This window comes from Phyllobates terribilis, unplaced genomic scaffold, assembly GCF_046119375.1.
Source record: "Phyllobates terribilis strain yellow unplaced genomic scaffold, ASM4611937v1 Scaffold_4__5_contigs__length_816908805, whole genome shotgun sequence".
NCBI classification, from domain to species: domain Eukaryota; kingdom Metazoa; phylum Chordata; class Amphibia; order Anura; family Dendrobatidae; genus Phyllobates; species Phyllobates terribilis.
The window spans coordinates 134,374,155-134,388,049 of record NW_027362764.1 but is presented as its reverse complement, the minus strand read 5'-3'; the positions used below and the strand labels follow the sequence as shown (position 1 = coordinate 134,388,049).

Here is a 13,895-nt window from a genome sequence, read left to right as displayed (position 1 = left end):
GACTAATGATCCTTTGACCACTTTATTTTGAGTCTCATGGACTTACATTCAAAAAGTGACTTCTGGTCCACACAAAAGACAATGTGTAAGCTGGCTGGATAAAAGATGCAGGACATAATGGAGCAGCACTGGACACAGCAGAAGCCAGCGATCGGTAAATCATTTAATGCATAAACTGTTCAGATGAACAGAGGGTGCAATAAATTAAAATGTGTCCGAAGAAATAGCAACTGGGGAAAAATTGAGCTCGTATGGGTCAAACCCACAGAAGAACCATTGTAGCAGAAATGCTGAAACTGATAATAGAAAGGTGTTAGAACACATCTGTGTATTGGGCTGTGTAGCCACTGACCAATCAGATTGCCCATGTTGACCCTTATCCACCACAAAAGCCCCAATTAGTGGGCACATGAGCATCAGAACTGGACCATGAAACAATGAAAGAAGGTGACCTGGTCTGATGAATTACATTTTCATTTAACTCGTGTAGATCACCTATAGGGAGATATACCATATGTGAAGCCTGGGCGGGTACACAGAAAAAGTATGGAGGCCTACTTTTTCTTTCATAACTCAAAGTTATTGGTGGAGACATAATAATGTAATATGTAATTTCATATCAAGTACATTTTCACTTGTGTAATAGGGAGGAACCAGTCGCAAGGGAAATACAGACCCAGAGCCTGCAGTCCGACTGTTCCAGGTCAGGGGAACTGATGAATACAACACCAAGGCCACCGAGGTCCCGGACAGAGCCTCTTCTCTGAATTCCAATGATGTTTTTGTACTGAAGACTGACACTGTGTGCTACCTGTGGTGTGGAAAGGTCAGTATAAACTTCACCTTTCCCATCTGTAACCAGTGGGTTTATAACATGGCTATATGTTCACAGTCTTTCATAACCTTGAAACTGTAAATTATCCCTTAGGGCTGCAGTGGAGATGAGAGGGAAATGGCAAAGACGGTGGCAAATATTATCTCCACCAAAGACAAGCAAACCATCCTGGAGGGTCAAGAGCCAGCTGAATTCTGGGTGGCTCTGGGTGGAAAAGCCCCATATTCTAGCGATAAGAGGTAGGAGCAATTAGATTACTATACATGTAATGCAGTTTTTAAAAAACTTAACATTGGCTAACAAGTGGCTATTGGTTGATGGTTTGATCCCTCAGAGTTTTACTGTAGTACCCCACACAATAATCAAACATATGAGGCTATGTCTAGTACTGTCGCTGAGCTCCAATCTAGTAGACATTTTCAAGGATTAATACGCCCCCAATAATCATCACACAATAAGCATTTTAAATGTAGAAATATGTTATGTTTCCAAAATGTTTTAAAGGCTATGTTCATTTAATGTTCATCTGCTTTCTAAATGCAAAGTTAAGCAACTCTGTAAATAGATTTAATTAAAAATGTTCCCATACAGCAAAAAAAAATGATTTGCATGTGAGAATCAATAAGGAAATAATAAATGCAACATATTGTTTTTTGTTTTTTTTTTACTTTTGTTTTTCACTTTATGTTTTTTGCCAATGTGTTTTTTTCCTACATCAAATAGAAAAATTGTAAAAATATTTAGAATCTCTAAGAAATTATTGCCGAACTGTATTCTTGCACTATCTTATGAATTTGATCTCTAATATTCTGTACAGATTCCAGGAGACCGTAGTGCAGTACAAGCCCCGACTCTTTGAGTGCTCCAATCAATCGGGTCGTTTCATTATGACGGAAGTGGTAGATTTCGACCAGAGTGACCTTGATGAAGATGATGTCATGTTGCTCGATACTTGGGAAGAGGTATGTGATGTCTGACAGTGCAGAAAGTAACAAGATAATTGTGATATATGCTAAAACCAAAGCAACCAGCAGAGGAATTCTTTCAAAAACAGATGTCAGCTTTTCTTGAATTCTGTTAGGAAAGACAATTTATCACAATAATGAAAAATATAAATGTTACCCTGAGATGCATGGCACGATATGTTATGTTGGCTTTTGCTTCTCTATAAATACCTCCTCTACTAACTACAAATTTACTAGAGTTGGTAGATAAGCATGGCACTTTTAGGTTGATAGAGTGCTCTTTCGGTCACAGTCTAGTGCTTAGTTTTCATGTTACAATCCAGGCCGCCAGCTGATCAGGGGTTATTTAATGACCCTTTTAGGCAGGGTGACTGCACTTCTATTGTTAAAAGAGTTGTTCGGTCTTGGGAGGTGAGGATTCTCCTGTGCCCATCCCAGGAGCGGGCTGTCATGTGATCACAAGTATGCGATTTGCATACTTCTGGCCACATTCCAACTAGACTGTGTCCAGACTTATTCAATACACTTACATTGAGCGAGGCCACACATGTCTAGTCAGCATGCAACCACATGTATGCAAATCGCATACTTGGCACCGGAGAATCCTCACAGCGTACAGTCATATAGAATGACTGAAGACTTGTAGCCTAAGACAGGACAACCCCTTTAATATACATTTTCTGTGTGCAAAGAATATCATATTATCAGTAGCACATGTCCTATTTACATGTGACAATGTGCTGCTGAGAACGAAGATGTTGAAGCCTGCATTTGTTCATTCATTGGGTGCCTGCCACTGCCAACCTGTTTAGAATGGTGAACAATCAGGACCACTTGTTCCTTGATTAGTAGCCTGTCTAAATGGGCCTTTAGGGAATAGTGGCAGTAGATGTATAAAACAAGGTTTACCAGCCAGAACCTGGCGATGTCTGAACTTCACTATTGATTAAAGTCAATGACAGAATTAAAGATTATCTCAATTTAGCTCTCATTTTTCTCCCAGTATATTATTAAAATGAGGCAATTATGTTGTTGAACCAGAAATTGGTGCAACCTATAAAAGACCTGTGCAGCATATCAAAACTTCTGTCATACCTGCCCCTCACCTGTCACTTTACAATTTGAGAAGCTATGATATAAAAATACAAACATGAATACAGACGTGTTACCAGGTACATAACAAGTACATGTACACAGGGGCATCACTGTAGTGGGTGCAGGGGTTGCGGATGCTCCTCAGACCTGGAGCCCAGAGGGGCCTAAAAATCTCTTCTGCCCATATGAGTAGACATAATATTGACGTGCCCCCTGGGCCTGTGTTGTGCAGGGGAACCCGGAGCCGGGCCTGTTGTAGAATGCTGGGGGTTGTAGTCTCCGTGTGGCGGTGACCCGGTCCGTGCCCAGGGTGGTCAAACCAGTGGCAGTCTTAATGTATAGCAAATGTCCGACTACGCCACCCGTGGATTGCGGTCAGTGGGGACCGCCGCTGCGCTGCCGACCGCTGAGGCTGATGTTGTTTGTGCAGCCGAGTATGGGATAACTCCCCACGGGAGAAGTATTGCCTCAGGGCAGCTAATGTGAGAGATGATGGGAGTGATGGTGTGAGGGTCCCAGTGCTAATGGTGCTGGTGCGGCAAGGAATCACAGAGACGTGAGGTGCAGTTCAGGGTCTTTACTGATGGTACAAGGCAGACCCTCCCGGGAGTACTGGCTAGCATAAGAGGCCTGGTCAGTCTGTGAGCAAGCAGGAGTTCCCCTGGCCAGGTGGAGTTGTAGGCCTCCCCGTTTATCTGCACTCTTCCTGGCTACCTTGCTGTCAGCGGTTACAAGTAGCCCACGTCCCTGAGTATACCGTGTTGTGCTCACCCGTATGGCTGGTGACTTGGGGCCTTCTGTTAGCCTCCGCTCCTGGATGGCGGCGCTGGTTCCTTCTTTGTGACTGAGCCTCCGGGCTTCTATGGCCAGAGGACCTGGAATCCCCTGCCGGCTGGTTTCTGCTGCTGGGTATATATCAGTCCCCACAGCCTCGGACTCCTGTGTCCGGTTTTAGTAACTTCAGCCAGGGCGAGCTATATCTCTGCTCACAGCCCCTGGCCTTCTGCTTCTGCTCCTACAGAGCTCCTGATGTATCTTTTCCTGTGTCTGGAACTTTACTCCAGGCTCTGACTGCTCTGCTTGTTCTGCAGGCTCTGTCTAACCTAATCCCGCCCCAGACCCAGTTTATAAGGGCAGATTCCTCCCCTCCCAGGTCTGGGTGGGCCGTGTTGCATGCTTAGGGCTCCTGACCAGAGAAACCTCCCACTTGCTCTCAGACATAATATCTCTATTACTGTGGCAACCAGACCCCTGGGGTGTCACAATATTCAAGACCCATGATAGTTGAGGTCCCTTTGGAAGATTTGCATTGGGGCTTACAAGCTTCAAGTTTTGCCACTTCATGTACAGATAGGAATTGTAACTGAGGCAAACTGGGAGCACCAACAGGCTTTACTATCAGCTCCAATGGGAATTTTGTCAAGTTCTTCACATTCTGGAGATTACTAGAACAGGTACAGTACGTATTCAGGGTAAAAATGCCTTTTTACAGTTGACCTTAAAAATATTTATTTTTATTGTTCATTTCAGCTTTTCCTTTGGATTGGCAAGTCAGCAAATGAGTATGAGAAGAATGAATCTATTAACTCTACAAAAGAATACCTGAAATCTCATCCCGCCGGCCGAGACTTATCAACTCCAATTGTTACCGTAAAGCAAGGTCATGAGCCTCCTACCTTCACTGGCTGGTTCAATGCTTGGGACTCTCACAAATGGAGTGTAAGATCAGTCTCTCTACAGTCATAGATTGTCTCTTATATTAAGTCATTGGTTTTCTTTGATTAATAAGATACTAAAGATACATTGACTTTCAGTAAGTTTAATTTAAGGTTGATATGAATGTAGAAGTAGGATTGAAGATATAAAGACACCTGACAATGCACACTACAAATGGCCCTAGAAAAATAGTAGGATTTAGTGCTGGCTTAGAAGAATGCAGAGCTTTGTGTCAGAATTCTGGTGTAAAAAGTTTTGAAAGGTTACAAAATTTGGGCGCAATGTGAACCTGCTCTAAGATTTTAAAACAACATTAACAGAGAATCATAAATCCCTGTATAAGAAAGCAAAGAGATGAAAGTACTAAAATATAGATTTTTTATTGATATAATGAATATAAAAACTTCATTAAAATACATAAGCATAAGGTATCTTTTTTGTAGCGAACAGGCAGTACTATAGGTCTGATAAATTTACAAGCATAGGCCCCTGTAGTTTCTTGATAAGGGTTCGGTGGATTGAGAGCCCCAAAATATAAGATAAGATATAAATAGATTATTAAAGTGCACAGTGCTGAGACCGGGATCCAGACATAGAGATACTATAATCATACATAAAGTGCAAGTGCCTATGGTTGATAAGTATTTCAAATGTCAATTATATATACTGTGTCATACACATGTGCATATTTTATTACATATTTTGTATCATAAAGATTGTACAGGGAGCGCCAAGTCAAATCAAAGTATTAGATGTAATGAATAAGGTTTTAGACTAACTGGTATTGCAGACCTGCGGCTACCTGGGCTACCACCCCAACAATGCTGAAACGGTGTCATCAGCATCAATATTTTAGTACTTTCATCTCTTTGCCTTCTTATACAGGGATGTAGGATTTTATGTGTTGTTTTAAATATATCCTTGAAGGTGATCTATATGAATTTGACACAGTGCATTAATTTGCTCTAAGATTTTGAAACTTTTTGCAATCTAAAGCCATTATCCACCAGCTCTGAAAAGTGGGCGGAGCTGCAGCAGGATGGGGTGGGGCATGGAGGGGTGGGGCATGGAGGAGTGGGGCAACCCCCCCATCAAATTTGGAAACTGGAGTTAGATTTGTGGCGAGGCACACATGAACGCACATGCCTCTTCAGGAATCAGGAACGTCTGACTCTAGCACACCTCCTCATCAAGACCTGCCTGAAAAATGTTGGTCTTGATGAACTGGGACCAAAATATACATACTGGAAACAATATGGTGTTTGATAGTGCTTTTATCATTAGAGTGAGATTGATCAAGGAGAGAACTAGAGCATTCTTTAGTGGGTACACAGTCTGGCACAATAATGAGGCCCAGCCACAATAACGCCCACAGATAATAATACAGTCTAAAGCTACAGTGCTGGCCAAAAGTATTGGCACCCCTGCAATTCTGTCAGATAATACTCAGTTTCTTCCTGAAAATGATTGCAGTCACAAATTCTTTGGTATTATTCTCTTCATTTAATTTGCTTGCAAGGAAAAAACACAAAAGAGAATGAAGCAAAAATCAAATCATTGATTATTTCACACAAAACTCCAAAAATGGGCCAGACAAAAGTATTGGCACCCTCAGCCTAATACTTGGTTGCACAACCTTTAGCCCAAATAACTGCGAACAACCGCTTCCTGTAACCATCAATGAGTTTCTTACAATGCTCTGCTGGAATTGTAGACCATTCTTCTTTGGCAAACTGCTCCAGGTCCCTGATATTTGAAGGGTGCCTTCTCCAAACTGCCATTTTGAGATCTCTCCACAGGTGTTCTATGGGATTCAGGTCTGGACTCATTGCTGGTCACCTTAGAAGTCTCCAGTGCTTTCTCTCAAACCATTTTATAGTGCTTTTGGAAGTGTGTTTTGGGTCATTGTCCTGCTGGAAGACCCATGACCTCTGAGGGAGACCCAGCTTTCTCACACTGGGCCCTACATTATGCTGCAAAATTTGTTGGTAGTCTTCAGACTTCATAATGCCATGCACACGGTCAAGCAGTCCAGTGCCAGAGGCAGCAAAGCAACCCCAAAACATCAGGGAACCTCCGCCATGTTTGACTGTAGGGACCGTGTTCTTTTCTTTGAATGCCTCTTTTTTTTCCTGTACACTCTATGTTGATGCTTTTTCCCAAAAAGCTCTACTTTTGTCTCATCTGACCAGAGAACATTCTTCCAAAACGTTTTAGGCTTTCTCAGGTAAGTTTTGGCAAACTCCAGCCTGGCTTTTTTATGTCTTGGGGTAAAAAGTGGGGTGTTCCTGGGTATCCTACCATACAGTCCCTTTTCATTCAGACACCGACGGATAGTACGGGTTGACACTGTTGTACCCTCGGACTGCAGGGCAGCTTGAACTTGTTTGGATGTTAGTCGAGGTTCTTAATCCACCATCCGCACAATCTTGCGTTGAAATCTCTCGTCAATTTTTCTTTTCCATCCACATCTAGGGAGGTTAGCCACAGTGCCATGGGCTTTAAACTTCTTGATGACACTGCGCACGGAAGACACAGGAACATTCAGGTCTTTGGAGATGGACTTGTAGCCTTGAGATTGTTCATGCTTCCTCACAATTTGGTTTCTCAAGTCCTCAGACAGTTCTTTGGTCTTCTTTCTTTTCTCCATGCTCAATGTGGTACACACAAGGACACAGGACAGAGGTTGAGTCAACTTTAATCCATGTTAACTGGCTGCACGTGTGATTTAGTTATTGCCAACACCTGTTAGGTGCCACAGGTAAGTTACAGGTGCTGTTAATTACACCAATTAGAGAAGCATCACATGATTTTTCAAACAGTGCCAATACTTTTGTCCACCCCCTTTTTTAGGTTTGGTGTGGAATTATATCCAATTTGGCTTTAGGACAATTCTTTTTGTGTTTTTTCATTGAAGACAAATTAAATGAAGAGAATAATACCAAAGAATTTGTGATTGCAATCATTTTCAGGAAGAAACTGAGTATTATCTGACAGAATTGCAGGGGTGCCAATACTTTTGGCCACCACTGTACATTTGGAGCAGAACATATTCCATCACAGTTTTAGACTAGATTTTATGTAGCTGTACAGTCTGGGACATAACCATAATGGGTATAGGGGTTGCAGTTGTACCCAAGCCCTGGAGCTTATAGGCTAAAAGGTTCCCTGATGGAGATTTTGAATTAACGTCCACAAGCTTCAAATTACATCACTGTATGGAGTAGAAAATCTAAATCATTTCATCTAGGAAGCACAAGGTAATCTAGTCCAAAACAGACTCTAAGGCCACATTCACACATCCATTGTACACGTCCGTGTGATCAGTATTAAAAACAAAATCGTGCCTCCGCTCCTCAAATCTAAGAGCATGTCCTATTCTCTATTTGTGGATTATTTAGTCTATGGGGATCCAACAAGAACAGATAAAAAACTTCCATCTGTTCCATCCTTTGTTAACTGATTCATTGCTAAGAGTCAATGGTTGAAAAAGTTAAAAACGGAGAAGAAAAAACAAGCATCAAGGATGTAAAATGAAGTCAAAACAGATGACACATAGCACTAATAATAGTAGGAGAATTGGGAGCTACCATAGTTTGGGCTCTCTACATGGAGAGAAGGAAAAATAGTCAACACAACAGCTATCATTTATTTTGCTGATTGATGGTATATGATCAGAAAAACACAACAAGTTCACCATTTGTCAATAAGAATTTTTAGAAAGTAAGTGTGACACAAGTCGAAATAGTTAATGGAACAATTAGTAGTAAATCCTATTAAAAAATGCAAATATATTAGTTCCCCTTAGCTACTTTCTAATTAAAATGAAAATGTTCTTTTCCCAACAGTCTGACTTATCCTATGAAGACATGAAGAAGAACCTGGGTGAGGTCTCCGCTATTTCCCAGATCAGTGTGGTAAGTCTGCTGGATTGTCTTACCAGACGAGGCATAAGGCCATGTTTCTACAAAGCGTAAATGTTGCATTTTTTTCTGCTGCGTTTAATAATTCAAGCAAAGTTTTTTGATGCACTTTTTCCCTTAGGCTTCAGTTAGGAACCTGAAAAAAAACATGTTTTTTTTTTAAGTGTAGAAACGTAACAATTCTGCATGAAAATCCAAAAAATGTTGCATCAAATCTGCAACAAAAATTGAAGCAAAAATGCAATAATCAGAATATATTGCTATTGAATATTTTGATGCAGAAAAACGCATGGCATTAAAGTTTCCGAAGGAGTTATGACCTCGATTTATCAAGACCGGCGATTTTCTCAACAGTCTTGATAAGTGAGCATGGAGTCAGACACTCCTGGTTCATGAAGAAGTGCACGCCTTGTCTTAATGAATCTGTGGCGTCTGACAATGGAGTGTACCTCCATGCGTCACGCCAGAAATCTTACTCCCGTCAGGTACTGTTGTGAGATTTTTGTGGTGGAAATGGCACAACTCACCATGAATTAGATGAGCAGTGTTGTCAAATCCCCAACCACCCCACCTCCACCCACTTTGACAGAGCTGGGAGAAACTGACCTGAAAATGCTAAAAACTTGTCACTTTTCAGAGCTTTTATGTCACTTTTTTGGCGTAAAAGCATTGATAAATCAGGGCCTATGTGTTTTGATCACGTTTTATGCAGGGGAGTGCCTATTGACAGTCTACTAGACTTCTAAATTTAGAAGAGAAGGGATATCAATTAATTAATAAATTCAGCTAAAGAAATAAATTAAATAAATACCAGTTATACTGACTTTTTTCCCGTAATACTATATATCAATATGTATAGTTACTTCTGCTCTATAATATGTTGCCTGCGGTTCACACACCATGTTTAACATGAAGGTAGTGCTCAGCACTAATAGAAATCCAGTCCCTATATGGAATCTATATTTATATTGTATTAATTTAACTTTTGCCCTTTTAGGACTTACAGAACACAAATCTGAAAGGCACAAATAAGGTTGTTGCCCCAGCAAAGACAGAGAACAACATAAATGTTCCTACGTATCAGCCACATGCCAATGGTGGCCAGCCACAGAGCAACAGTAATCATGCCAATACCAATGGAAATCAAGCACCAATCCAGAAGCCCCCTAAAGTAGAGATAGTCACACCGAGCAGCGGAAATCAGTTCTTTGACAAGAGTCTGCTTCTTAACAAAATTGCAGAAGATTTACCCGATGGTGTAGATCCGACCAAAAAAGAGGTAAGCAGTGTCTCATAAAGTTAGGATCCATACTGCATGAGTGGCTTTCTATGTGTATAGGTAAAAGCATTTTTGTACAAATGAAGTAATAAGTTAATTTCCTTTTTATAGATGTACTTGTCTGATGGCGACTTTGAAAATATATTTGGGATGCCCAAAGCCCAATTCTATCAACTGCCCAAATGGAAGCAACAAAATATCAAGAAGCAAAATGGTCTCTTTTAATAGATTTTCAAATTTTTTTTTTAAACTTTAAAGGGGAACGTCACACACAGACACTGTATATTTTAAAGCACTACACAAACCGTACGGCCAAAGCCCTCCAGTGTTCATTTCCATCCATGGACTGTGGTGTCACAGACGCCAAGACTTTGCAAATTTCAGCTTTTATTGCAATAATTATTTCTACTATAAAACACTATTTATATGCGTCTTTATAGATAGGTGTCCATATAAATAATTAACCTCTGTAGTTTTAGCTTCAGGATCACCGACCAAGTACCAAGCATTACCTACGACATGATTAAGGCCACATTCACATGTTCAGTATTTGGTCAGCATTTCACATCAGTATTTGTAAGACAAAACCAGGAGCGGAACAATCAGAAAAAAGTATAATATAAACACGTCACCACTTCTGGATTTCTCACCCACTCCTGGTTTTGGCTTATAAATACTGATGTAAAATACTGACCAAATACTGAACATGTGCCAGTAGCCTTAACATGAGTATTTTATGGATCATCAACTTCCGCACTCTCCAAATAAATAGAGGACAATGAATCATGATGCCAAATGGCTATACTTTCCTCAGTCACAAATCCAATTAGGATCCCATAATGGCTTTTCGGGGGCCAGTTTAGGTAGAATATTCAGTCGTCACTGCTTTTTTTTGTTTCATTCTTTACTTCTAACGATAATTGGAATTGCTATAATTGGGTTTAAGAATATTGTGCTTTTAAAACACAGATATTGTTTTATAATTGTATTATTTTATAATATATAAATATAGTTTGCCAGCTACTGTTTATCCACTGCTTTTTCTGTATACCAGATTTCACACAATTTATCCTTTTAAATGACGTATTGTATTCCCACAGGAATCTAATTATATGTGTATTTGTTCTGTCCATATAACATTTAGTTGCCATGATAAAGCTGATAAATGTTGTTTATTGTCTATATGTAGAATTATATCATATATTACACTATAGATCTGTTCCTCCTGCTCCTTAAATATCAATGATGTGCCATTGTGCATGTTTTAAAGGGAATCTGTCACATTGAACAAGTAGCCTGAATGCCCGCATCATGTTGTAAAACAAGAGTCCAGTGGTCCTTAGTGAGTCAGTACACCCACTGGAACCCGAATAAACAGGGATGTCACTCAAAGATTCGAGATATTCTGAATCTTCCTCTACAAAACAATATTTCAGCTCCGCTCCCCCTGCTCTCTAACATTCTGTTAGTAAAGCATTGGGCAGCATTTTAATGACATGTTACCATTAAATTACCTTTTTTTTTTCTTTTATTCTAGTTTGTTTAATCCTATTGTGAGATCCAATAAACACTGTGGAAATTCACTGTATTGTCCTTTTTTATTTGGTTGAAAGAGAGGTCCATCAATCTATTTTTTTCTGGTAGTTTAAATATTGTTTGTACAATAGGCACCCAACATGATACATAGCATGCCCACATCACGTCTTGATAGTAGCCAAATTGTTGATTAGTGATTTTTCGTTTCTTATGTGACTGATGTAATGCAAATGCTTGAACCAGATGTTAACTCCAAGTTGGCTGCTCCAAAAATAAAATTGGATAATAAAAATAAATACACAAATATTTCAGTATATATGTGTGTGTATACAGTAGTGTTCAAAATAATAGCAGTCCAATATGACTAATCAGATTAATCACTGTTTTTGGTATAAATGATATTACCACATATCAAACAATTCACCAGTTGGTGCAGTAGATTCTAAGAAAACTAACAGACTCAGCATTCATGATCTGCATGTGTTTGAGTTTGTGTATTTGAATAATTAATTGAAAGGGGGTTTGTTCAAAATAGCAGTGTGGAGTTCAATTAGTGAAATCAATCATTCTGTGAAGAAACAAGTGTGAATCAGGTGGCCCTTATTTAAGGGTGAAGCCAGCACACATTGTACATGCATTTCTCCTTGAAAGCCTGAGAAATATGGGTCATTAAAGACATTGTTCAAAAAAACACCATACTTTGATTAAAAAGTTGATTGGAGAGGGTAAAAATTATAAAGAAGTGCAAACAATGATAGGCTGTTCAGCTAAAATCATCTCCAATGCTTTAAAATGGAAAGTAAAAGCAGAGAAAAAAACAAACGGAAAACTGCCATTCGAATGGGTCAAAGAATAGCCAGAATGGCAAAGGCTCAGCCAATGATCAGCTCCAGAATGATCAAAGACAGTCTCAAGTTACCTGTGAGTACTATGACAGTTAGAAGACGCCTGTGTGAAGCTAATCTCTTAGCAAGAAGTCCGCGCAAAGTCCCACTGTTAAAAAAAAAAAAAACAAGAAAAAAAACAAAAACACATGTACTGAAGCAGATACAATTTGCCAAAGAACACATCAACTGGCCTAAAGAAAAATAGAGGAACATTTTGTGGACTGATGAAAGTAAAATTATTCTTTTTGGGTCCAAGGGCCGTAAACCGTTCGTCAGACGACCCCCAAACTCTGCATTCAAGCAACAGTACGCTCTGAAGACAATGAAGCATGGTGGTGCAAACTTCATGATATGAGCATGTTTCTCCTCCTATGGTGCCGGACCTATTTACTGCACACCACGGATTATGGACCAGTGTGCATATATTAAAATACTTGAAGAGGTCATGTGTCTTACTCTGAAGAGGATATGCCCTTGAAATGGGTGTTTCAACAAGACAATGACCATAAACACACCAATAAACAAGCAAAATCTTGGTTCCAGTCCAATAAAATTGAGGTTATGGGGTGGACAGCCCAATCCCCGGACATTAATCCAATAGAACACTTGTGGGTGACATCAAAAATACAGTTTCTGAGGCAAAGCCAACAAATGCCAAAAAACTGTGGGATGTAGTCAAAGCATCCTGGGCTGGAATAATAGTTGACAGAGGCCAGAAGTTGGTTAACTCTATGCAATATAGATGTGAAGCAGTTCTATAAAACTGTGGGTATACAGTTATTCACATGAATGCTAAGTCCTCAAAAAAAGAGTACATATTGTGAGTTAGTAAAGACAAATGCAGACATGAACACTTATTTTTTAGAGCAGCCCTACTGTCATTTTTTGTTATTTTATGTAAAGTAGTTAAAACTTATATACATTTCTCTTCATGTTTTGAATTAGAAAACAGTGTGCAATGTTCCCAATGCATGGAAATAAAAACTAGTAAAGATTTTGCGTATGTTTTTGAACACACTATTATTTTGAACACTACTGTATAGCTATAAATACGTTATCTATAATGCTACATAATTAGATATTTTATCTGGGGCTAGAAAAACATGACGCCTTTATTTCAAAAGGTTGCAGTATGGCTGTACCAGGCACAATCTGTGGACAGGTGATTCACTTTTTTTTTAAAGAAAGAAGGCTTGAATTTATAACCTTGTACAATCCCTTTTAAGCCATGTTCACACATTCAGTATTTTACATCATTATTTGTAAGCCAAAATCAGGAGTGGGTGAAAAATAAAGATTTTTGGTACTCACCGTAAAACCTGTTTCTCGTTAGTCTTCATTGGGGGACACAGAGAACCCCTCCTTATAGATGTAATGGGTATAAGGAAAGCCACCCAAAAAGCAATATGAAGTGCCAAAATCTCTAAGTAGCTCAAAAGGCAGGGTCCCTCTAAGTGGAGTGATAGATACGCAGCGAAGAGGACTTCTGTGCCCCGATCATGGTTTGGCTGACTGGTTCTGGAAACCCCACTGCCCTCAGAATCAGGGCTTCAACAAACATGCTGTTAAACTGAGCGACTGTAAATTCTGTTGGAAGAACAGACCCCAAGACAGAAGGTCTGAATGGTGAGGGAGAGTCCAAGAGGCGTGTGCCAAAAG

General features: G+C 39.8%; 1 protein-coding gene across 2 annotated transcripts in view; it reads left to right on the top strand.

The window, feature by feature from the left end:
• VILL (villin like) overlaps window positions 1-11,396 on the top strand; it is a 156,912-nt gene extending 145,516 nt beyond the window's left edge. For both annotated transcript variants that reach the window (XM_073677775.1, XM_073677773.1), the window contains exons 14-20: window positions 647-826; window positions 929-1,074; window positions 1,653-1,797; window positions 4,426-4,614; window positions 8,460-8,528; window positions 9,532-9,813; window positions 9,925-11,396. In XM_073677775.1, coding sequence (XP_073533876.1) covers window positions 647-826; window positions 929-1,074; window positions 1,653-1,797; window positions 4,426-4,614; window positions 8,460-8,528; window positions 9,532-9,813; window positions 9,925-10,038 — 1,125 coding nt within the window. In that variant the 3' untranslated portion in view covers window positions 10,039-11,396. The remainder of the gene's footprint in view (window positions 1-646; window positions 827-928; window positions 1,075-1,652; window positions 1,798-4,425; window positions 4,615-8,459; window positions 8,529-9,531; window positions 9,814-9,924) is intronic.
• The last annotated feature ends 2,499 nt before the right edge of the window (window positions 11,397-13,895 follow it).